The sequence below is a fragment of the Otolemur garnettii genome, unplaced genomic scaffold, assembly GCF_000181295.1.
Source record: "Otolemur garnettii isolate 467f Iridium unplaced genomic scaffold, OtoGar3 scaffold00001, whole genome shotgun sequence".
Taxonomy (NCBI): Eukaryota; Metazoa; Chordata; class Mammalia; order Primates; family Galagidae; genus Otolemur; species Otolemur garnettii.
In genome coordinates this window covers 38,064,976-38,089,781 of record NW_003852396.1, presented here as the reverse complement: position 1 = coordinate 38,089,781, position 24,806 = coordinate 38,064,976, and the positions used below count along the sequence as shown (strand labels likewise).

Genomic DNA, 24,806 nt, shown 5'->3' with positions numbered 1-24,806 from the left:
TTTTTTTTGAGACAGAGCCTTAAGCTATCGCCCTGGGTGGAGTGCCATGGCAGCACAGCCCACAGCAACCTCCAACTCCTGGGCTCAAGCGATTCTCCTGCCTCTGCCTCCCAAGTAGCTGGGACTAAGGTGCCCACCACAATGCCTGGCTATTTTTTGGTTGCAGCCATCATTCTTGTCTGGTGGGCCTGGGCTGGATTCGAACCTGCCAGCTCAGGTGTATGTGGCTGGCGCCTTAGCCGCTTGAGCCACAGGCGCCGGACCAAGAGAGATGTAGTATTTACAGTGCATTCCAAAGCAAAACCGAGACTGCTGGCAGGTGCCCTAGTTTCTACTGGAATACGTGCTTGTGTATTTCCACATGTTTTCAGATATTGCTCTTCCTTCAGCCTTCCCAGGATGCTTGCCATCATAACATACTGGATGATGTTTGTAAATATCTGAGCCTCAGATGTCCCTAAAAAAAGCATCTTTCTGGCCTCCCTTCTAAGTCTTAACTTCCTGCCTGCCACATTTCCGTTTCTCTTCTCCCCTCCCTCCTTTCCTGGGAACCTAGCTTTTGTCTTGGAATCCTAGGCCTCTTTAGCTAGCTCCACCCTTCTTCCAGAGGCTGCCTCTGGGCTGTAGGTGTTGTTTAGACCTTGTGATCTGGTGGTTTCTTTGGCTGTCTGCTCCCCATGTCACATCTGGGTGTGTTCTTTGGGCTGAGTAAGGCCGTAAATCACTGATTTATTTAGGAAGGCACTGACAGTGAACTTTGAGGGTTTTCCTAGGTGCTGGGCTCTGTGCTAGATACTGGTGGACAAAGAGGGGTGATCGATTCTCCTTCTTCAAGGTATTTACAACTTGGATTGGTAATGTTGGCACCTGAATTTCTTAGTCTGATATTTCAATCACTGTTTGGCGGTGACCTGGGGACTTTTTTATCATTGCTAGTCCAAGAGTCTGAGGAGGAGACTTCTTGGTTTGGCCAGAGCCATGGTTAGGGAGGGGAGGAGAGGGAAGGGAAGGGGAGGAGGGGCGCCAGGGCTTTGAAAAGCTGGGCTTTTGACACCCTGGCTGAGGCATTTGTTTCCAGCTTTGTGGAAAAGGGAGTTCTGAGGCATATAAAACTGATAGGGATAGGCAGATAGAACCCAGTGGAACTATTAGGAACTGTCAAGATATGTATTTGCAGGGCTGTAACTTTAATTTGCAGAAGTCTTCCACTGACCCAGTCTGGGTTAAAGATCCTGAATTCCATTCCCTGGGTCTTTACAGGTGTTTCACTAATTATTCCCTTTCTCTACCTTTTCGATCCAGTCTTGATTTGGCAGGAACGTGTAGGAGGCAGAAATCTAAGCCTTTTCATTTGACAGCCTAAGTTTTGTTCTTTGTCGTGTTTTGGTCTCCCAGAGCAGGTTTCCTTTCCTCTTTGTTGGTGAAGCTGAATGGGCATACTGTTTCCCCCTTACCTGCGGATATACCTTCCCAACAGGTGTTCCCACTACAGCTCACAGGCATCCAGCTCTGGGAGGGAGGGGTGGAGGTCTCAGAGCTCCTCGGAATTCCAGAGGTCAGACTTTATTGTGTTGGTGTTGATGGCCTGGGGTGGGACTAGAAGTAGCTTGGTGATTTGCAAACAAGGAAGTATTATGTTTAGAGCTAATTCAGCTGCCTGGATGGGATGACCTTTGTCACTGGCTGGTCCCAGGAGGTTTCACTTATGCAGTAAGACTTGGCAGACATCTGGGGCTCTTTCAGAAGACCTGCTATGCCAACTGATTTCCTTCACAGCTTCTTCACTATGAAGATGTGCCTCCAGCACTTGAGTCATTGCAACTTGGAAACACAGACCATCAGACTTGTATTTGGGAACCTTGTTTCCGATTGTAAATGAAGGAAATCTGGGTGTCTGTAAGAATATAAACTTACTGAGGCAATGACTTTGATTTCTTTCTATGTTCCTGGAACCTAAAACAATGCCTGGCACATAGAAGACTTTACTCCTTGATCAGTTGATTAGCTGGGTGGGAGAGCACCCGTTAGGGCAGTGTTTTTCAACCTTTTTTATCTCACAGCACACTTGAACCTATAGCTAACCTTCTGCGGCACACTTAAGTTATGTTGATTAAAAAAAATGTAAAACAAAGAATATACTTACTCTACTTTGAACTTCTTTCAAAAATAATTTAATTAATGATATTTGGAGTATAAGCTGTTGTGCTGCTATTCAAGTCCTTGTAGTGACTTCCAGTGGATCTTCTTAGCTTTGGACTCTATTTAGTCTATAGATTCTTAGAAAAGCAGAAATAAAAAGGGGCTTAAAGCTTATTCACTCTAACTCATTTTATTTACAAATTAGGAAACTGAGGCATAGAGAAGCGGAGATACCCCCTAAAGATGCAAAACTAATGAAGGATGAACTCAAGGCTACAGCCTCTCATGATGCTTCTGTTGTTTTATTATGCTACCACATTCACGTCCCTATAAACAGCTATTACTAGGACTTCCTTGCTCAAAAACTACTGCTGTCCATGATAAGGTGAAACTGAGTCTAGTTTGCAAGGGCTTTCCTTGATCTGGCTCTGATCTTTCTTTCTGCCTTTATCTTTCCCTGTTCTCTAATGCTACCCTTACATTTCTGCCAGGCTGGATGTAAAAGTTACTTCTTTTTTAGTGCTTTTCTTAAATACACAGGTAGGACAGATGCCTTTCCCCTCTGCATTTATTACAAAACTTTGGTTTGGAGTCTCCAAATGGCAGTTATCACATAATACCTTGTAGGGAGGAGATTTGTGTGGGTTTTATTTCCCTGTCTCGGTTGGAACTCAGTGGAACCCAGCCTGTATAATGTTGGAATGTTAGAGTTTGGAGGGATCTTGGGATACATCTAGCTTAGTTGCTTACATTACATGTGAGGAAGCTATAGCCCATACAGCTAATTGGCCGTGGAGCTATAATTTCAAATCATATTTACAGGTATGTATGAAAGGGTGGTCTCAGTTTGTGATATGGTGAAAATGGAGATGTCTTGAGGTCCTACTGCCAGAGTAGATATAGATTTGGACCCTGTGCCTTAGGTGTCAGGAAGTGGGCAAGAGCTTGCAGAGAAGGAAATTCTTATGAGGGTAGGAGCTGGGGGTAAAAGATAGTATTGCAGAGCCTGTCCTGGCCATGGCAGGCAAACCCTCAGGATAATCTTCAGCCCCTGTTCCCCAAGATGCTTCTCAGAATCCAACCATGATGCCATTATTGCTGTTCTGGTTATTTATTTCTATATAACAAATGACCCAAAACTTAGTGGGTTGAAACAATAATAGCCATTTATTTTGCTCACATACTGTGATTTGGGTAGGACTCAGCAGGGAAAGCTTGTCTCTGTTCCTTGCAGTATCAGTTGCAGTGGCCTGGAGGTTGGGGGTGACTCTCTAGGGGCTGGGGTCATCTGAAGGCTTACATGTCTAACAGTTGATGCTGGCAGTCAGCTGAGACCTCAGCTGGAAAATACCTTCATGTTGCCTTTACATTGGTTGCATGTTTTCACAATGTGGTATCTGGATTCCAAGAGTACACATCCCAAGAGAACAAGGCAAAAATGCATGGCATTTTAATGACCTGGCCTCAGAAACAAAATAGTGTATTTTCTGTTATCCTGTATTTTTTTTTTTTTTTTTTGGAGACAGAGCCTTAAGCTGTCACCCTGGGTAGGGTGCTGTGGCATCACAGCTCACAGCAACCTCCAACTCCTGGGCTCAAGTGATTCTCCTGCCTCCTCCTCCCAATTAGCTGGGATTATAGGCACCTGCTACAACGCCTGGCTGTTTTTTTGGTTGCAGCCATTATTGTTGTTTGGCAGGTCCAGGCTGGATTCGAACCCGCCAGCTTAGGTGTATGTGGCTGGCGCTCTAGCCACTTGAGCCACAGGTACTGAGCCTGTTATCCTGTATTAATTATAAGAGAATTACAAAGGGCTGTTTATGTTGAAGGGAAGAGAAGATAAATACAACATTATTTATGGGATAAATTATGATACCTGTCTTTGGAAAGTACAATATGCTACAGTCTGCCCTCTGATCACAATTCGCATCTTTCCCAGATGCATAATTTGCTTAATCTCTTTCAGGTCTAAGATTCCTCATTTCATCCTATTAATATTATCAACTCAAGGTCTAGAATCTTGTCATCAAAATCAGGTCCAAGTGTAGATGAGAGTTTTGGGGTGCAGTTTTGTTCATTGGATGAAGCTTCTTGAGTACTGTTTGTCTTGCCGTAAAGACCTGTAAATTAAAGAGAAGAGATATCTGCCACCCAAAATACACTGGTGGGACAGGCCTAAGGTAACCACTATAGGTGCTTCTTTTCAAAAAAGGGAAAACAAAAAGTACCTAGCAATGACTGGTTCTTCATATTCTTATATTCATCAGGGCTGCTGTTGCTAATTCCTTGGTTCTACTGCCCCAAGTTTTTACCTTGTCTCTAGCTTCTGCTTTTGCCCTCTGGGTCATCCTTTTATTCTTTCTTTCTTTTTTTTTTTTTTTTTTTTTTTAATAAAAAGAGCTCATTATTGCGGGTAAGTAGTTTTCTCCATCTGCTTCTATCTATAATGTGTTAAGGGTCCAAAGTCATCCCTTCATTTTGTACTTTTTCTCAGTATATCAGTCCAAGCTGATATACTTCCTTTAAAAACTTCATTGGGCTCGGCTTGGTGGCTGAGGCCTGTAATCCTAGCACTTTGGGAGGCTGAGCAGGAGGATTTCTTGATGCCAGGACTTAGATGGATGCCAGCTCTGGTAATACAGCAGGAGTCCTTCTCTACAAATTAAAAACAAAAATTAACTGGGCATGGTGATGTGTGCCTGTAGTCCCAGCTCTACTCTCTTGAGGCAAGAGAATTGCTTGAGTCCAGGATTTTGAAGCTGCAGTGAGCTGCGATTGTGCGCTCCTACCTGGGCAACAGAATGAGACCCTGCCTCTAAAAAAATAAATTAAAGAAATTAATTATTTAAATAAATTATTTAAATTTTTAAATAAATTAAAAATTAATTAATTAATTAATTAATAAGTAAAGTATACAGTTTGAACTTTTATCCATACTCAATAAAACCATCCCTATTACCTGGAATCCATTTCTTAATTTGAGAGTGTTTTTAATGTCTAAAAAGACTGGCCATGAAAAGCAGTTTTATTTTCTGACCCAGTATGACTTTCTCATTTACGTTTCCTTAAATTTTGCTTGGAAACTGAACAGTTCCTTTTTAGCTCAAATTCATTAGCTATGTTTCCTATTTTCTATGTTACCATAGGCAACAGAATTATCAAATTTTTAAACACTGTGGGGGCCACTACAAAAGTTTTGAGACAGACTGAGTTATGCGCCATAATTTCATTTCCAAGAAACACAGTCGACAGCATCCTTTCTGATTCACCTGTGCAAGTTTCAGCTTGCTTGGCTTTTCAGTGTCGCTAGAAAGGCTTCATTAGTTTCTGTCTGCATGGATTTTATGTTTCTTGATTTTTGTGCATCTCAGAACTTTTGTAATGACCCACGTATAAGAGTCTCCTTTCCTCTAGCTTATAACATTTTCCTTACTTTCCATTAATCCCCTCCTGACAGCCCAAAGCCAGTGTTTTAAGATTTTGTTTCAGTAGCCAACCCACTTACAGGTACCAAAATCTGTTCCAGTTATTTGCTGCCAAAGGACAACTATTCATTATGGTCCCAGACTGTGTGGATTAGGGATTCAGACAGAGCACCGCAGGGACGGCTTGTTCCTGCTCCCCAATGTCTTTTCTAGCTAAAGCAACTTGGTGGGTAGCTCAGTAGCTAGGGGCTAGTATCACCTAGAGGTGCCTTAACCCTGTGGACCTCACTGACCCATAGCAACTTAACACCATCCCTGAATTCCTCAGCAATTTTCACATTATTTTGCATACTCACTGTTATTTACCATTAATCTAAGAATATCTCTTTTCAACAATACTCAGTGTCAGCCACGGATAAGTAAGTGAACCCGGGTTGACCTGGTTCTTGGGAATTGGCCACTGTTAATGAATATAAGAAATATAAGACTATAGGAAAAGATGGTCAAAGTTTTCTGGGCTCTGGGATATAGGAAAAGATAGTCAAACCAATTTTCCAGGTCCTAGGGTTGAAGGGTTAACTTCCATGTCTGGGGGTTGATGCTGGCTGTCCTATACCTGGGACTGAAAAGTGGCACCATGTCATTTGTACTGTATTCTATTGGTTAAGCAGTCACAGCCCAGATTTAAGTGGAAGGGTTATTTTGACAGGAGGCATGTCAAAGAACTTGAGGACCAATTTTTAAAATCTCTACAAGTGCCTTTGGCATGGTTTCCTAGACGTAGGTTTCTCTTTCTTTTGGCTTTGTATAAAATCGAGTTCTGCTTTGTACAGAAGCCGTTTTTACTGGACTAGGGCATGAGGGATCTTCCTGTGAGGCGTGGGTAGCCTCAGAGTGGGCTTCTCCATGGGAGGTATTCTCTATGTTCATTGCTGCTTAGAGGGCTTGGGTTCCTACCAGAGAAGAGCTCACCAGTCCTCTTTGTGCATCCTTAGAAATCAGCTGAGGAACAGACAGGTTGGCTTTGGTAGATTCTTAGATGTGTTTTCTGGGCGGGGGGGAGGGGAAGGCACCTCTGTTTGTGCTCCTATTACTTTTCTACTAACTTTCTACTTTCCCTGACAAGCCGTGAAAAGCCTCCCTAGATGGTGGAAGGCTGAGGCTGCCCTGGATCCTACTGGGAACTCTTAACCATTCGTAAGGTGGTTTCTTTGGGAGCAGGAAGGCCAAGTTGAGTGTCACCCAGACCTCTGTTTTTTATCAGCACTTTTCTGGAGTAGTATGTCAGTGGGAGTTACCAGGTGAGTAGTATGTCAGTGGGAGTTCCCAGGTGAGTAGTATGTCAGTGGGAGTTCCCAGGTGAGTAGTATGTCAGTGGGAGTTACCAGGTGAGTAGTATGTCAGTGGGAGTTCCCAGGCAAGGCTGTACTCTGGCTGGGGAACGAGAACCTGGACTTGCTGATAGGCCTGAGATAGCCTTCTTCCTTTTTGTCCTCCTTTATGCTCAGAGTGTGGCCTTGGGGTGGTGCAGTGAGAATTCTATCCCCAGAGCTGGGGCAGTTGCCGAGTGGCAAGAGGGTAATAAGGCTGGCTGGCTGAGCCAACAGGCTCTTGGTTGGAAGCTCCAGCATGATGATTGGCCACTTACTGAGCAGTTTCATTTGAAGGGGTTTAGACACCTGCTTAGTAGGGATGGAAGTGTATTGGAAGCTGGACCATGTAACGTTAACTTGCAGACAGGCTCACTTCATGACGTTCGTAGCATATCCTGGTACCTCTGCAGCTGTTTCCTGGACTCCTAGGACTTTGCCCCACTGGTTCCAACTTGGCTCCTTCTTATTACTAACGCTTGTACAGTAGCCTTGTGTCCAGAAAAAAAGCAACTTCAAGATGCGGAGTTTAGAAATATCTTGTCATCAAGGACTAACAACAGCCTTTCCTCCAGAAATATCCCTAGGTGCACTGACAATATATGGGGCATTCCTTAGCACAAATGTTTCCTGCTATGTCACTAACCCACGGGTTGAGAGGGATTATTTTGCACTTTAACTCTCACTTTCTGTCTGTGTATACAGATGTGTGCATACACATGATGCTTTCTCTTCAAATTTATCTCTTTATAACTTAGTTCATACCCTTTTTATCTTGCTTATTTGTCTTATACAAATATATATTTCTGTGTGTATGTGTATTTATGGTTTTTTATTGAATTTCCTTTACATTCTCCCCTTTTCTTTCATCTGTTTATCTTACTCCATCTTTCCTGGAATGTTGGTTTTGGCCAATTGCATGTTGTGGTTTTGGCATCCGTGCGTGTGCTGAGCAGCAGAACTGGCTGCTTGCTGGCAAGGCCATGGCACAACAAGTGCCCAGTTCCACAGTGTCTGCCTCCCCAGGAACATACTCTGGGTTTGTAGAATAACAGAGTGAGAGATGGGACGGCGCCCATAGCTCAGTGGGTAGGATGCCGGCCCCGTACCCTGAGGCTGGAGGGTTCGAACCCAGCCCTGTCCAGCTAAAACAACAATGACAACTGCAACAAAAAAACAGCTGGGCGTTGTGGTGGGTGCCTGTAGTCCCAGCTACAGAGGGTGAGTCAAGACAATTGCTTAAGCCCAAGAGTTTGAGGTTGCTATGAGCTGTGGTGCCATGGCATTCTACTGAGGGTGACATAGTGAGACTCTGTCTCAAAAAAAAAAAAAAAAAGAAAGAAAAAAACAGTGAGAGATGGTAAGAGCAGAGACTTGGGTGTCTGTTCGCTGCTTTGTATTTGCTTTTTAAAAATTATTTTTACATTTATGAAATTATTTTATGGTGTTCAAACACTGTTAACAAATTTACATCATCTTAGTCACACAGTTAGAATGTGAGGATGCTCAGAGTAAGTGGTTTATCTGTTCTATAGGTTTACCTCTCTTGCTGCCTGCTAAAGGGCATCAATCACTTCTGCATTTTTTTCCTCTGTGTCCTACATTGACAACTTTTCCTTCTCTACGGCATCAGTCCAGTCCTCATTCAAGCGTGCAGTAATACATGAGTCATTAGGAAAGTTTTGAGATACGTAAAACTCAAGAAATATAAAATCCAGCTGGGCATGGTGGCTCACATCTGTAATCCTAGCACTATGGGAGGCTGAGGCAGGAGGATCCCTTGGGTCAGGAGTTCAAGACAAGCCTAAGCAACAGTGAGCCCTTATCTCTACTTAGAAAAATTAGCTGGGCATTATGGCAGGCACTTGTAGTCCCAGCTACTCAAAAGGGTAAGACAGAAGGATCACTTGAACCCAGGAGTTTGAGGTTGCTGTGAGCTAGGCACTTCCTGGGCAGCAGAGAGAGACTCTGTCTCAAAAAAAAAAAAAAAAAAAAAGACAACACCTGTAATCCTGGCACTCTGGGAGGCCGAGATGGGTGGATTACTTGAGCTCATGAGTTTGAGGCCAGCTTGAGCAAAAGGGAGACCTTGTCTCTACTAAAATTAGAAAAAAAAAATGAAGCAAAAGGATTGCTTGAGCCCAAGTTGGAGGTTGCTGTGAGCTATGATGTCACAGCGCTCTACCCAGGACAACAGCTTGAGACTGTCTCAAAAAAAAGAGGAAGCAAAGAAACAGAAAGAAATGTAAAATCCATGTGGTTAGAAACAAATGAAGCCCTCTTGGCAACATTGATAAGCTGAGCAAGTTGACATTTGTGCAGGTGAGTCAGAAAAGATGCTGTTGACTGTGTTTTGTGGAAATAAAATAATGAACTGTAACATGGTCTATCTCAAAACTTTGATAGTGACCCCTATATCTCATAGCTTAAGTTAATAAGAATAATACTTCTATTATGCCACATTTTCCTGTATTATGACCCATTTCTTTGTTCCCTTTGAAAGGAAAACTCTTTGAAAGAGCTGTCTGAACTGTGTCTCCACTTCTTTTCCCATTTTCTTGAATTTCTTCCAGTCAAGCTTCTCTTCCTACTTCTCTACCAAAACTTCTCTTTGTAAGGTCACAGTGACCTCTGTGTTGCCAAATCTGATGATCATTTTTCAGTCCTTCTCTTACTCAATTGTTGGCAGGTTTGATTCAGTTGATCACTCCCTATTTCTTACAGGTCTCAGGACATCATTCTTCATGGTTTTCTTCTTTCCTCACTGAATCCTCTTCTCTATCAGTCTCCTTAACCAGCTCCTCCTCCATTTCCAGACCTTGAAACACTCGACTGTCCTACAGCTAAGTCTCTGGACTTCTCCAGATACTCTTATACTCCGGATTATGTCATTTGGCCACATGGTTTTAAATAATATCTATATACCACCACTGACTCCCAAATTGAAATTTATAATGTGAACTCCTTTCTAACCAAGTGCTTAGGCCAGAAATCTTTTTTTTTTTTTTTTTTTTTGGAGATAGAGTCTCACTATGTCGACCTCAGTAGAGTGTCCTGGAGTCACAGCTCACAGCAATCTCAAGCTCGGGCTTCAGCGATTCTCTTGCCTCAACCTCCCAAGTAGCTGGGATTATAGCCGTCCACCACAATGCCCAGCTATTTTTTTTTTTTTTTCGCAGTTGTCGTTCTTTAGCTGACCTGGGCCAGGTTTGAGCCCAGCCTGGGTGTATGTGGCTGGTGCCCTACCCACTGAGCTACGGGTACTGCCAAGGCCAAAAATCTTGATGTTATCCTTGACTTCTTTTTGTCTCTCACATCCTTCATCTGGTTCATCAGCAAATCCCATTGGCCCAACACTCAAAATAGATGCATTTTTCTGTCTGTGCACAGTGGCACACATCGGTAATCCCAGCACTTTGGGAGGCCAAGTGGGAGGATTGCTTGAGGCCAGGAGGTCAAGACCAGCCTGAGCAACATACTGACATCCTGTCTCTACAAAAAATAAAAGAATTAGCCAGTCACGGTACTGCACACCTGTAATTGCAGCTACTTGGGAGGTTGCGGTGGAGGACCACTTGAGCCCAAGAAATTGGAGCTGCATTGAGCTATCATCCTGCCACTGTACTTTAGTCTGAGAGATGGAGCAAGAACCTCTCTCTTAAAAAATCTGTTTGTAGTACTACCATTCTAATCCAAGCCGCCATAATCTCTGTCTTGTCTGGATTATTGTTGCAGTGGCTCTCTAGTCTCCTTGCTGTCAGCCTTGCACTCCTGCACTTCATCCTCTGATATGAAGTTGGATCGTGTCACTCTTCTGCTCATACCCCTTCAAGAGCATCCTCCTTTTTTAGAACACAAGCCCAAGTCTTACCACCGGCCCACAGGGTCTTCCGTGACCTGGCCTCTGGTGCCTCTCAGACTCACTCCAGCTCACTCTTCTTCCTCTCCCTCTGCTCTACCCTCATTGGCCTCCTTGTTGCCCCTGGAATACTGCAGGCATACAGTTGTTTCCAGCCTTTGCCCTACTGCTAATTCCGCCTGGCTCACCCTTCCCCTGGATAAATGCATTACTCACTTCTTCAGGTTATACAAATGTTATCTTGGAGAGGGGCCTCCCATAATCTCCCTATGTAAAATAGCACAGTTGATTTTTTTTTTTATTGTCAGCTTACTCTAAAACAAATAAGGCAAAGTTGTGTCCTCTACCAAAATATAACCTATAGTAAAAGAGATGTTTTCTGTTTTTAGTCTCTGCTGATCCTTAGTTCCTAAACTAGTGGCTGGAATATACCTGGTGCTCCAATGAAGAAAAACTAAAGAGTGTCTCAGGCATGGTGGGGCTGGCATAACGGGTTCTGGGTGAGGGGTGGCTTCCTTTATTTAGGTTCAGAGAAGGTTAGCAAGGAACTGTCCTGGGAACCCTAAAGAAGTGAAACTAGGCACTGTCAGTGGCAGTGGCAGAGTGGGTGTCCATACCCAAAAGAAGGCTTTGCTTAGGTGGTGGCTTCCAAAGGCAGTCGGGATCCAGTCACTGCCATTCTCTTGGCGGTGGTTTCTTCTCATCCAATAGGAGAATTCTTTTACTTTCACTTCCAGTCTGTCTGAAGAATTAGGAAACAAAGAGAGTGCAACTGAAGCCTAAGAATGAGCATTCTCTCCCATCCTCACCAGGAGACACCAGGTGTTGTGTTATTCATGATCATGAAGACCTGAGCACCCTGACACCTGGCTTGTATTGTGTCTTACCTGAGGCCTCCCTGGTCTCTAGGTGACAGTTCTCTTGAGCCTTTTCTCCACTGGGGGGAAAGGGGATGGAGCCTGATGGAGGCTGGCCACATGTGGTGGCTCACAGACAGCTGTGAGCACTCTGGGAGGCCACAGTAGGAGGAGCCCTTGAGCTCAGGAGTTCAAGACCAGCCTGAGCAAGAGTGAGACCCCTGTCTCTACTAAAAATAGACAGAATTAGCCAGGCATTGTGGCAGACACTTGTAGTCCCAGCTACTCAGGAGGCTGAAGCAGGAGAATCACTTGAACTCAGGAGTTTGAGGTTTCTGTGAGCTAACTTGATGCCATGGCACTCTAGACTGGGCAAAGAGAATGAGACTCTTGTCTTAAAATGGGAAGGAAAAAAAAGACTGATAGAGGCTGATTCTTAGGATTATAGAAGTAGCTCCATTTTCAGGGAGTTCTTCCTAGAACATCAGAGCCTGTAGTAGCGAGAGAGAGAACCATTCCAAACATCATGGAAGCTGGCTTATGGGGAAGTGGAAGGAGAAAAATGGAGATGGAAGGCCCAGGCAGTGGTTCTTCACTGCAATGGGGTGGGCTAGTTACATGCAACCCTGACTTTTCCCACCTGTGTCTCTTCACTATTGTAGTTTAGCAAACCATCCTAAAACTTAGAGGCTCAAAACAAGTTATGATTTCTCACATTTCCGTGTGTTTCTAGGCAGTTCTTTGGTTTCCCCTGGGGTTACTCATTCATGTATCAGGGTTCAGCTGTATCCTAGATGGCCTCATTCACGTGTCAGGCAGTTGAAGGCTGGCTGTTGACTGAGGTGTCTCAGTGTGGTCCTCATGACCTCTCATCCTCTGACTTTCTTAGGGGACAGGACCAGGAAGGAAGTATTCCAGGTGTTAAATGGAGAAAGTGCAAGGCCTCTTTAGGCCTCAAGTTTGGAATTTAGACTGTTTTTAATTTCCACCATCATATTCTGTGAGTGAAAGCAAATCACAGGGTCACCTCAGATCCAAGAGGCAGGGAAACAGACTCCATTTACCTTCCCATAGCATGGGCTGAAAAGAGTTCATAGCCATATTTAATTTAATGCCTCCTGCCTTGAGACTATTTAAAACCCAAGGACAGAGGTAAACCGATGAGTTTTCCCAGGTAATGATAATAGTCATACCCTTGTTAGTATTAGCAGTTATATTAAGCTAAGATTGAGTGCTATGGGTTGACTCAAGATTGACACTTGGTGTGTATTCTATTTCTCACAACAATCCTCTGAGATATATAGCTTTTTAACCCTCATTTTATAGTTCAGGAAACTGAGGCTGAGAGAGAGGGAGAAAGTTACTTGTTGTATGTACATAGCTATACTGAAACTTGAACCCTAAGTCTGGGATGTTCTTACCCTCTATTGAGAATGATTAGTGTGGCATAACTTGGTAAAAAAAACAACACTAGTAATAATTACCGTTTTACAACCACAGTCCAATTTGTCCATTATGACAGCTCTATGATGTAAAACATAGACCAGTTTTGAGGAACTGAAACTAGGATACTCAGAGACTGAGTACATTCATAGTAAGAGGCACAGCGAGAACTAAGCAGTGAATTCTACCCTCAAGTGAGACTGTCAACCCCAGGAGTTAGGGTCTTATCTATTGTTTACCAGCTTGTCCCTCAGACCTCTGAGAGAATGAGGCCACCTTCTCTGTGATGAGCCTAGGGGTGCTTGGGCTGAAGGTCTGCATAGGCAAGCCCCTCCTGGTGAAGTGCATAGGGCCTGGTCTGTGTGGGGAGGCTGGGCAGCAGCAGCACTTAAAGCCATGGACCTCAGGTCATCAGTGATACCAAAGACAGGACTTTAAAAGGAAAAGGCCAGTTTGTTCTATATTTTGTGTTATGCAAGGGGAGAGAAACAAAATCTCAGTTAAAGTAGCCTAGAGATTGAGAGAAATTTCTTAACCTGTAGAGATGTGTTCATGCTTTCTGAAAGCATGTTGGAATCAGATGGACTAGTGGTGCTGGACTATTTTTCTGTCTCACCTGTGGAAGCCAGGCCCCATACTACCATAAATAACAGTGGTTCTCTGGACCAGTGAATTCTCACCTTGGTAGGGGAGCACATACCAAAATGTCTGGAGGGAATAAGATGTTTTTGCTTTAAAAAGGTTTAAAAGGCTTCCCAAGAGATTTTGAGTCTCGTCAAGTACCTGTCATCTCCCACCAAAATTTAAGCATTTCATGAGGTTATAGGTTTTTGTCTGTTTTCTTTGTTCTTGTATCTAGCACCTAGAACTGGGCCCAGCACATAGTAGGTATTTGTTGAATGCATTAACAAATGATGTGGTCCTCTATTGAACGCATCTTTTCTTACCTCTAGTTGAGAACAGCTGAGTCATTAGTGTGGCCCAGGCATCCATTTGCTTAGGGGGCTGGGCTGATGACCTTTTGCTTCTATGGTTCTGTAAAATAAATAAGAGAGGCCTAGGGCATTTTCGATGGTGAGTAGGCTGGAATATCCCCCGCCTCAAGTCTGGCATGTTGCCCTGCTGCTGCCTACCCTAGGGAGGGCTGAGGCTTATTCTGTTCACACCTCTTCACTGAACGGAGTCATTTTGGTCATTGGCTTGTCTGGGCACTGAATTTCTCTCATCTGTGCCCATGCACACGTGGGATGACTCTTGTTTGACTTGCCCTTTTAAAAACAACTTAAGCATGTTGAGGTTTCCTGTTGATTGGGGCAGCCAGAGGCCTGTGACCCAACAGGGAGTTGTCGGCCAATCCCTGACTCACCCGAGCTCCAGTTTTCTGTGTGTGATCAAGAAGTGACAGCAGCCTGGCTCGGGGGCAGCTGGCTGCTTTCCTGTGGATGGCATGGCTCTTTGGAGCCTGTGAGGGTGAACAGCTTAGCATTGAGGGCCATGGCTTTAGGGTCAGGAAGGCCATTGTAACAAGCAGTGTTGGCAAAAATCTGCTGTCTTTGAACTAAAACTGTTTTGAAAGAATTCTGAAAGTTGACAGTGATTAGCTTAGAAGATAATTAGAAAAGTATGCAGAAGAGGAGGTATGCTTATGGTTCTCTTCAATATGCTCCCCTTTACCTTTTCCTTTCTTTTTTGTTCAGAGAATTCTGAACATCTTCTAGATGCTGGCTGTGTATCACTTAACCTCAAAAGAAATCACGGTCTAGCAGGGAAGACCAAGAGGTCTCAAGGACTTTTAAAGGCTGTGTTCTAGACAGGGGTGTGCCCAATGTGTGGAGATTTCTATCTAGGGTCTGGGTGGGTCACAGAAGTAGCCGGGGCACTGCTTCCTTTTTAGAGAGGCAACCCAGTGTAATATAAATTCATGGCCTGGCATCACTTGCCAGCTGAGTGACCTTAGATGAGATATTTAATCTTTCTTTGTCTCAGTGTTTTTTCATTTGTAAAATACATATTGTAGAAAAAGAATAATTTTTATGAAGATTAAATGAGTAAATATGTGTAAAAAAATTTATTTAGAACTGTTCATTGTATTTGCTAAAATCTGTTTATGGATTTAGAGCTGGGAGATGACCGATATTTACAGATGTCATAACACTGCTAGGAGGTAGAGCTGCCTAAGGGGTGGGCTTCACTTTCCATTAGCCGAGAAAGTAGAAAAGACTCTTTCTTGAGTGCCTTTCCTGACATTTTTGTGGCCCTCAAAGATCCTAATTCTGGACAAGCTGAGGAAGCGAGGCCTTGTATCTAGTAGCAGACGTCTTGGGAGACTGGGCCTTGATAAGGAGAAAGATCAAAGGGTTTGAGTGTACTTATGTGGGACTACTTCTGGCAGTAGTGTGCAAGAGCTGCCTTGCACCAGCTCATGAGAGTTGGTCATTAGCATCTTTTCTCAGCTCCACATTCAATGATGTCACCTTGGTAGCTCAGCTGTAGTGGCATATTTGTGCCATGGAAATGGCTAATGCCAACATTTGTGCCATCTCCCCCAGAGAGCTGGTTTTTGAGTGTTTGTCAGCACACCACTAGTCTCAGACTCTTGGGACAAGACTTGGAGAACAGAGTTCTTTTCCACACATTATTCAGGGGATGAGTTGGGCAGAGAGGCCCATTGAGTTTGACCTGCTTTAGTTAAGAAGCTGATTCTCTCCTTGAGGACAGCCTTGAGGGGACATTATTTGAAGAGAATATTTTGTAGCTTGAGAGTCCTACAGGGGATAGATGCTGAGCTCTCTGAGAGTAAAAGATGATGCCTCTGGTTGTTAGGCCACTCACTGCCATTTTCTTTTTTCCCTTTTTTCTTTTGCCCCCAGGTCTCAGTCAGTCTCTACACCTCCAGTTTTCTCCCCGCCGAGGAGTCCCATCTACCCCCTCAGTGATAGTGAGACCTCAGCCTGCAGGTACCCCAGCCATTCCAGCTCCCGGGTGCTCTTCAAGGACTGGCACCCCTGTGATCCTTCACCCCCAAATCCTCAAGACCCCTCCCCAGATACTTCACCACCCTCCTGTCCCCTCAAGCCCACCAGCTTGGGTTATTTGGACAAAAGTCCTTCAGTGTGCAAGAAAGAAGACCAGAAGGAGAATGTCCAAGGCGCAGCCCAGGAGGTAGAGGGAGTGGCTGCCTGCCTCCCCCTTGCCCATAGCACGCCATTACTGGGGCCGGTGGCTGGCCCACGGAGCATCTTGCTGACCCGCACTGGCACCTGTGCCCACAGCCTGGGCATCCGGGAGAAGATTTCGGCATGGGAAGGTCGCCGAGAGGCCTCACCCAGGATGAGCATGTGTGGAGAGAAGCGGGAGGGCTCTGGGAGCGAGTGGGCAGCCAGTGAGGGCTGCCCCAGTGTGGGCTGTCCCAGCGTGGTGCCGTCTCCCTGCAGCTCAGAAAAGACCTTTGATTTCAAGGGCCTCCGGAGGATGAGCAGGACCTTCTCCGAGTGCTCCTACCCTGAGACCGAGGAGGAGGGAGAGACACTCCCTGTCCGGGACTCTCTCTACCGGCTGGAGAAACGGCCAGGCCGGAGTGAGCACAGTACCTTCCTCAGGGGGCATGGCAGCAGGAAAGAGAGCTCCGCAGTGCTGAGCCGGATCCAGAAAATTGAGCAGGCCCTGAAGGAGCAGCCAGGCCGGGGACTCCCCCAGCTTCCCAGCAGCTGCTACAGTGTAGACCGAGGGAAAAGGAAGACCGGAACCTTGGGCACCTTAGAGGAGCTGACAGGGAATGCGAGTCTGAGCGCTGGCAGCCGGGCAGTGGGAGTGGCTGGAGTTGGCGGGGAGGCAGGCCCACCCCTGGAGAGGGAAGGCAATGGTTCCACTAAGCCAGGGAACTCTGGGAATAACCCTAGTTCCCAGCTGTTGCCATCAAAGAACTCCTCTGATCCCGCTGTGAACCCTGTTCCCAAACCTAAGCGCACCTTTGAATATGAGGCTGACAAGAACCCCAAGAGTAAGCCAAGCAATGGTCTACCTCCTTCGCCTACACCTGCTGCTCCACCCCCCTTGCCCTCCACCCCAGCCCCACCAGTCACCCGGAGACCCAAGAAGGACATGCGTGGTCACCGCAAGTCCCAGAGCAGGTAACACTCTGTTGTCTTGTAGCCAGGCACAGTGGCTTTCTTTTAAATAGAGGATGCAGAAGTGATTGTATTGTAGGTCACAGTCAGTAGTGCTTTATAAGCTCTGATGCACTGAACTATTGTTGGGTGTTGTGGTGAAACAGAGATTGTTGTGTTCTTATAGGATACCTGAACGTGAGCGTGAAGGTGAAAGCACTTCTTCCCCAAGCTGTGCACTGAAAGTGTCTGAGTTTACCTTCAGGAGAGAGCTAGAGCTTACTCAGTTCTCCATGGGAAGGTCAGAGTCTCCCCATTAGGGAGACTGCATCATCAAGAGATTGGAAAAGACTTTTTCTTGAGGGGTTTTTCTGACATTTTTGAGGTCCTCAGGGATCCTAATTCTGTTCAGGAACCCATGCTGAGGAAGCGAGATCTTGTGTCCAGTAGCAGAAATCTCAGGGGAGCCAGGGCCTTGTTGAGGGGAAAGATCAAAGGGTACCCGTTACTTATGTGGGGCTACTTCAAGAAGTATTGTGCAAGTGCTCCCTTGTACCAGCTCATGATATGTGGGCAGTCCCTTTAGGACTAGTAGGATATTAGTCTCCCTACCACCTGAAGTGCCAGCATTAGAAATTTATTTCCTTGAGTAAAGCATTGTTTGAATATTGCATTTTGTCATTAACATAGTAGAATCAGCAAATTTAACACAATTTCCTGTCTCCTGAGGGTCCCATGAATATAAGGAACCCTGGGCCTACACCAAACAGGAATTCTTATACCCTGAAATGAAAGACTGATGGGAAAAGGAGTGAAAGAACATTTTCACTTCTTGGCCATGTCCCAGAATGACGTGTTCCAAGGCTCACATTGGTTTCCTGGTCAGTCTTGGCATTTCTGACCCTGGACTGCCAGGGCCATCTCCCCAGAGTATCCTGAGAGCTGGGTCTGCTGGAGTTGGTGAAAATTGACAGGCATCTTGTTCTCTGAATTAAAGTAGGCTGGGATTCTGCTTTCTTTGGAAGACCTGTCTTTCTACCCCTTACTGCCTGTGTCTTCTAACCTGCATCTACTTCTGAGGATTCTTCAGTCTATTCTCATCCAGCATATCTCATCTCATATATAAACTTCCCTGCCATATGCAGAGAGGAAGAAAGCACAAAGGTTCAGTCTCTTGAGCCAGAACAGTCCTTGGCAAACGGTAATCCCATATTTTGGCCCACCCCAAAATGCTCACTGGCTTTTTAATTCTTTTAGGAGCCTGCCAAGAGTGTTTACTTTGTTCTTATTCATCTGTTTCTGTAAACATCCATCCAGAGCCTGCTGCACATCAAGTCTTTTGCTGGTCTAGGGGACACAGAAGTAAACAAGACATGGTTCTTCCATTCAAGGGCTTCATGGTCTGGTGCTCAGATAAATCATAGATATTTTCATACATGTCAGTGCAGGACACTGCAGAGACCCAGAGGGGAGGCATTTAAATTAGACTGATGAGTAAGGGAAGGAGAGAGAGAGAGAGAATATGAGAGAATGAATGAGTTGCTGAACTAAATTCAGAAGAGCAAAAAGCATTCAACTAGATGACAAAAGGGAGTGGGGGGAGAGTTCATCAGCCTGAAAGGTCTACACATATTGCCACACACATTACCTCTTTGTATAATATATACACACATGTTGCCATACTACGGTGGAGTTAATTCTTCATATAAGAATTAACCTTAGCAAAATGGCTAAGGTACCAGAGCTGGTAGGTTCGAATCCAGCCCGGGCCTGCCAAATGACAATGACAACTACAGTCAAAAAATAGTCAGGTGTTGTGGTGACAACAATGACAACTATAACCTCAAACTCCTGACTCAAGTGATCCTCTTGCCTCAACCTCCTGAGTAGCTGGGACTACAGGCACCTGCCATAATGCCTGGCTAGTTTTCTGTTTTAAGTAGAGAAGGGGTCTTGCTCTTGCTCATGCTGGTCTTGAACTCCTGAGCTCAAACAAACAATCCACCCGTGGCCTCCCAGTGCTAGGATTATGGGCATGAGCCACTGTGTCTGGCCAAGCAATCTTTTTTTTCTTTTTTCTAAATCAGTCCCAGGAGAGGTTTGAACTCGCTGTCCCTGGTCTATAGGGCTGATACCACTTAGCAGTGGTGCCCAGCTGATTTTTTTTTTTTTTTTGAGACAGAGTCTTACTATGTCACTCTCGGTAGAGTGCTGTGGTGCCACAGCTCATAGCAACCTCTAACTCTTGGGTCTCACAAGTACCTGGGACTATAGGCGCCCACCGCAGCGCCCAGTTATTTTTTTTGTTGAAGTTGTCATTGTTGTTTAGCTAGCCTGGGCTGGGTTTGAACCCACCAGCCTGGGTGTATGTGGCCGGCACCCAACCCACTGAGTTACGGGTGTTGCATGTACTAGTCTTAATGAGAGACAGTACGTTAGTCCTTAGCATGGTACACTCCTAGAGGATTTGGAGGATTTTCAAGGATGATTTGGCTTCTGATGATTTGTGTCTTATTTGCTGACGTGGGATCTGTCTAAGATGCTGACTGTATTATATATACCAGTGAAAACTTGATCTCATACCAACTGTGGATCTATGGGCTAAAATTTGGGGACCATTGTGCTCAACCATTGAATATGTAACTACTTGAGAAGTCTAGGCCAAAGACACAATCTAGGAGTCCTTGTGATTACAAATGGTAGATATGGTAATGGCCTATGGGTATTTGGCCCCTAGAAAATACAGAGCAAGAAAAAGAGTCCCAAAGACAGACTCGGAGAGATTTAAAAGGCACGTAAATGGAAGGTGGGTGTGGTGGCGTACATCTGTAATCCTAGCACTGTAAGAGGCCTTGCCTGAGCTCAGGAGTTCAGCCTAAGCAAGAGTGAGACCCCTGACTCTACTAAAAAATAGAAAACTGGCTGGGCATTGTGGCACATGTCTGTAGTCTCAGCTACTTGAGAGGCTGAGGTAAGAGGATCACTTGAGCCCAAGAGTTTGAGGTTGCTGTGATGCTATGACACTTAACTCCAGGACAACTCTGTCTCAAAAAAAAAAAAAAAGGCTTGCGGAAACAGAGTTCCACCCAAGAGCCTGAAAAAGTAATACCCAGAGAGGTGGTTGAAAACTGGGAGGAAATGTGTCTTGGAGATACACTGTGTCTCTCTCGGAGGAGAGTGGTGATGCAAAGAGTATTCAGTTGGGTGCTAAAGGGGGTCAGGCGGCTCAGAACAAGGTGGGCCTTGAGGCATGCTTCAGCCCTTGACTTGCACCCCAGGACTCTCAGGAGGAGTTATCCAGCAAAGTAAATGAAGAGAGGAAGAACTTCATTAGCTGAAAGATCTGATGGCTCTTGAAAGAATAGGAAGGTGTCAATGGATGAGAGGAGGGATTCATCAGTGTCTTAGATGAGGAATTATCTCCCTGATAAAGGAGGGGAGCATAGAGAGTGCTGTGGACTCAGGGCATCTTTGGAGGCTCCAACTTGTGGTTCTGAAATTCTATAGTAGATATGGAGGTTATTTGGGGGATAGAGAGGAGGAGGCTACTAGCTGAAGGAACACAGGGTCTTGGATGTAGCTTCTGTTTGCAGAATATCTTCTCAGCTCTGCCTTGGAAGTTATGTGATTTGTTTTGAGGGCTCAACCCTCCCTATTTCAACAAACCATCTAGCACCAACTGCCTCTATAAGCCCCCAGCAGCCCCGAGCAGGACTCTTCCAGTGTCCACCCCTTCCTGAGGGGGTAGCATTTCAGTGTCAGGAATCCTGGCTAGGGTGCAGATGTGGACATGAGGCTCCAGAGGCTGATCAGGCTCTTGAACCCTGTGGTGATAGCTGAAACTTCTCAAGAAGAGCATTCTCTAGGGCTGGGAAGCCAAAGTTGTGGTTAAAAAATCAGGCCCTGAAGTCAGACACCCTGGGAAAGTTGGGACTCTGTTACTTTGATCTTCTTACTCATATAATGGCACAGTACATGGTAGCAGTATGGTGATATAGGAGATAATACATGTGAAGGTGCATTTGACAGAGTACTTGACACAACTGCATGCTTTTAAGCTAGGGTAGTGCTGTTACCTAGTACTTGCATTGTTAGAGATGAGGCATATTGCAGGCACCCAGGATGGGGCCTTTCAGATCACCTGTCTCTTCATTTGGATGGTAAGTTCAGATCTACCTTGGTGCTTTTCTCAGTAGCTGGGTTTATGAAGAGGGCCGCTTGTCTTTGCTGTGGCCAAGGCAGCAGAGATCTGGCTGACTGGAATGACTCTTGCTCTTGTTATCCACAGAAAATCCTTTGAGTTTGAGGATGCATCCAGTCTCCAATCCCTGTACCCCTCTTCTCCCACTGAGAATGGTACTGAGAGCCAACCCAAATTTGGATCCAAAAGCACTTTAGAAGAGAATGCCTATGAAGATATTGTAGGTAAGCAGCAGCTGAGGTGGGTTGTCTTGGGGGCTGCAAAGGAACAAGAATGGGAGGAGACACTCACCTGCTCTCATCATTCACTGTGGGCAAGCATGGTGCCTCCTTTTGGAACTCCTACTGGAAATGAATGTCAGAGGAAAGACACAGCAGCTAAATGATTAAAACCTGGCCCTTTGAATGAACTGAAATCCATAGGGCCTTTGTGAACACAAGAAGGCAAAAAGTACACATTCTTGACTTTTATTTTTGGAAGCGTTTAGCTGTGTGTCCTTAGGCAGATCACTTAACTTTTGTGAAGACTCTTTCTCTCTTATAAGATGATGTGATGATATTAAAAATGGCAACAATAATATTAGTAATAATACTTCATAAGGTTATTGTTGTTAGGATTAAATGAGATAATAAGGCGCCAACAGTGTCTGGTGAGGGCCTGTTCCCTGGTCTGAGACAGCTGTCTTCTCTGTGTGTCCTCACATGGCAGAAGGGGTAAGGGAGTTCTCTGGGGTCCCTTTTATTGGGGGGCACTAATCGCATTTATGAGAGCTTTGCCCTCATGACTAATTACTTCTCAAAGGCCTTACCTACAAATACCAGCACACTGGGGATTAGGTTTTTTTTTTTTTTTTTTTTTTTTTGAGACAGAGCCTCAAGCTGTCCCCCTGGGTAGAGTACCGTGGCATTACAGCTCACAGCAACCTCCAACTCCTGGGCTCAAGCGAGTCTCCTGCCTCCGCCTCCCAAGTAGCTGGGACCACAGGCGCCCGCCACAACGCCCGGCTATTTTTTGGTTGCAGCCGTCATTGTTGTTTGGCGGGTCCGGGCTGGGGATTCGAACCCGCCACCTTAGGTGTACGTGGCTGGCGCCTTAGCCGGTTGAGCTATAGGCGCTGAGCCTGGATTAGGTTTTAATGTATAAGTTTGGGGAGACACAAACATTAAACTATAGCATAAGCTAACAAATGTCATGGATCCTGGCCAGAAACACAAGATTCCTGGGTCAGAGACAGAGGACTTTGTTACTCATGGCAGAGTAGACAGCATGAGTCTCATGTCCCACATGTTCCCCATGTTTACAAGTCACGTGGGGTCTGGAGGAGGCCCAGGTAGAAGCTGTACACACTATGGGGCCTGTATTCCAGCTGAAGAGCCCAGGCTTAGGAAACCTTAGTCTTAGGAAATCCCAGTCTTTTCAAGGGCTGCTAGCAAATCTGCCCCACCTTTTCTCTATAAGGAGACATTATCTTCATCATTCTGGTCAGGAAACAAATCTGCCTTTGCCCTGCAGGAAGATAATATCTCTGTTTTCCAAGGCTCTTTGCTATATAAATATCCTTTAAAATGCAGTCCAGAAATGCAAGTTCCTCTTGCTCAAAAGAAGAACATTAATGTAAGACTCTGTGGAGAATTGTCTTCCAACAAGTGGGAGGGCATGGTGTTGGTAAACTTGAATTGGTTGGAAGCTTTGATTCTACTCAGATAAAGCATGTGTCTCAGTGTAGGTCAGTGAAGAGGAGAGAAGCAGTGTGCTCACCTGCTCTTCTCTCTGTCTTACTGAAGCTACAGAACATAGTCTTAGTTAACACATTAGAGAGAAAAATGGCCCCACTAGAGAGAACTCTCCTGATTCTCAGAAAACTGGAATCTTAGGAAGAAAAGGCCATACTATTTTCTCATTTGATCTGAGCCATCAGTTTCATAGTTTTCTCCTTACACCTTGCTAGGCTAGCATTTCTGGGGAGACACCAGTTGTACTCAGGCCCACAGAGATACTGCCTTCCCAGGAACACAGTACAGAGTATGTAGCTGTGCAAAACTGGGGTCATAACAGAAAGACTGTGGGAGTAAAATCCCTGGAATAGTGTAAGAGTTAGGGGAGGGAGGCCTTTCCCTTACCACTAGAAAAAAGACAGCTTTATACCCTCAGGTTATCCAGAGCTGAAGTTAAGAACTGTATGCATCAGAGCCAAAGATACAAAAGCTAGGTGAGCAGTTAAGGAAGAAGCCCCAACTCCAGCGTGTCCCTGTTCAGCCCTTACCTCTGCCCCAGCTCTAGCTAGGCCATCTAAGAGGCGGCCACACTTCTCTGATATTTTCTTGCCTCCTCATGCAACATCCCTCAGAGAAAAGAAAGTCCTCTCAACTGAAGTGGATGGGACCACAAGGGGCAGCTCTGTTGCCCCCTCTCCTTCCCCACCTTCTGTGCAGGGTACATTCCAGTTTCCTCTAGGTGTCAGAGACTGTAATGTGTTACTGCTGCTCAGGGCCTGGGAGAACCCAGTGTGGCTGCTGCAGTGGGCAGAGGGCTGTAGCACAGTATTGCCCGTGTCCCTCCAGTACACCAGACACAGGCAATATTGTGATCCTCACTGTCTTCTGTTCCGTCTTGGGAAGCTTTTCTGTGCTGCTCAGGGATTTCCAGCAAAGGTAAGTTTTTGCATCATCTGAACTGAAACAAGAGAAAGGGGCTGCCTCATCCATTTCTCCCTATCCAGAGTTCTATGATCTGGGGCTTTATTTAGGATTGTTTGGGGCAATGTTGAATTTTGGAGGCACCATTCTGGGCAACAGAGCGGTTCCCTGGGCCTCCTTAGGTCTGGTTCAAGAGAAAGGAGGCAAGTGTGTCTGGACCTTTGGCTCCTCACTCATTAGAGTGAGAAGATGTTCTTCCTCTGTGGGGTGCTGCATGAGGAGGCAAGGAGACACAGGAGCAGCCTGGCTGCCTCTTGGATGACTGAGCTAGAGCTGGGAATAAGGGGTACGAGGTGTAGTGGGGGCGTCTTCCTTAACTGTTCACCTGGCTTCTGGATACTTAGAGTACAGGGCAGGATAAGGGAAGGAGAAAAGAGAGAGGGTGAAAAAAGAGCAGGGGATGTTTGGGTTTTGCTTTGATCTTCTGAAGTGGGGCTAGTTTCACGAATCTGTGGTGAGGCTGGTTATGTCTAATCCTAGCACTCTGGGAGACTGAGGTGGGAGGATACCTTAAGTTTAGGAGTTCGAGACCAGTCTGAGCAAGAGCAAGACCCCATCTCTACTAAAAGTAGAAAAAATTAACTGGGTGTTGTGATGGGCGCCTATAGTCCCAGGTACGTGGGAGGCTGAGGGAGGAGGATGGCTTGAGCCCAGTTGTTTGAGATTGCTGTGAGCTATAATGCTATAACACTCTAGCCTGGGCAACAGAG

General features: G+C 45.4%; 1 protein-coding gene across 2 annotated transcripts in view; it reads left to right on the top strand.

The window, feature by feature from the left end:
- The window catches only part of ST5 (suppression of tumorigenicity 5), a 117,095-nt gene that overhangs the window by 65,295 nt on the left and 26,994 nt on the right, over positions 1-24,806 (top strand). For both annotated transcript variants that reach the window (XM_012803569.2, XM_023514661.1), the window contains exons 3-4: positions 15,964-17,223; positions 21,488-21,624. In XM_012803569.2, the coding sequence (XP_012659023.1) occupies positions 15,964-17,223; positions 21,488-21,624 (1,397 nt within the window). The remainder of the gene's footprint in view (positions 1-15,963; positions 17,224-21,487; positions 21,625-24,806) is intronic.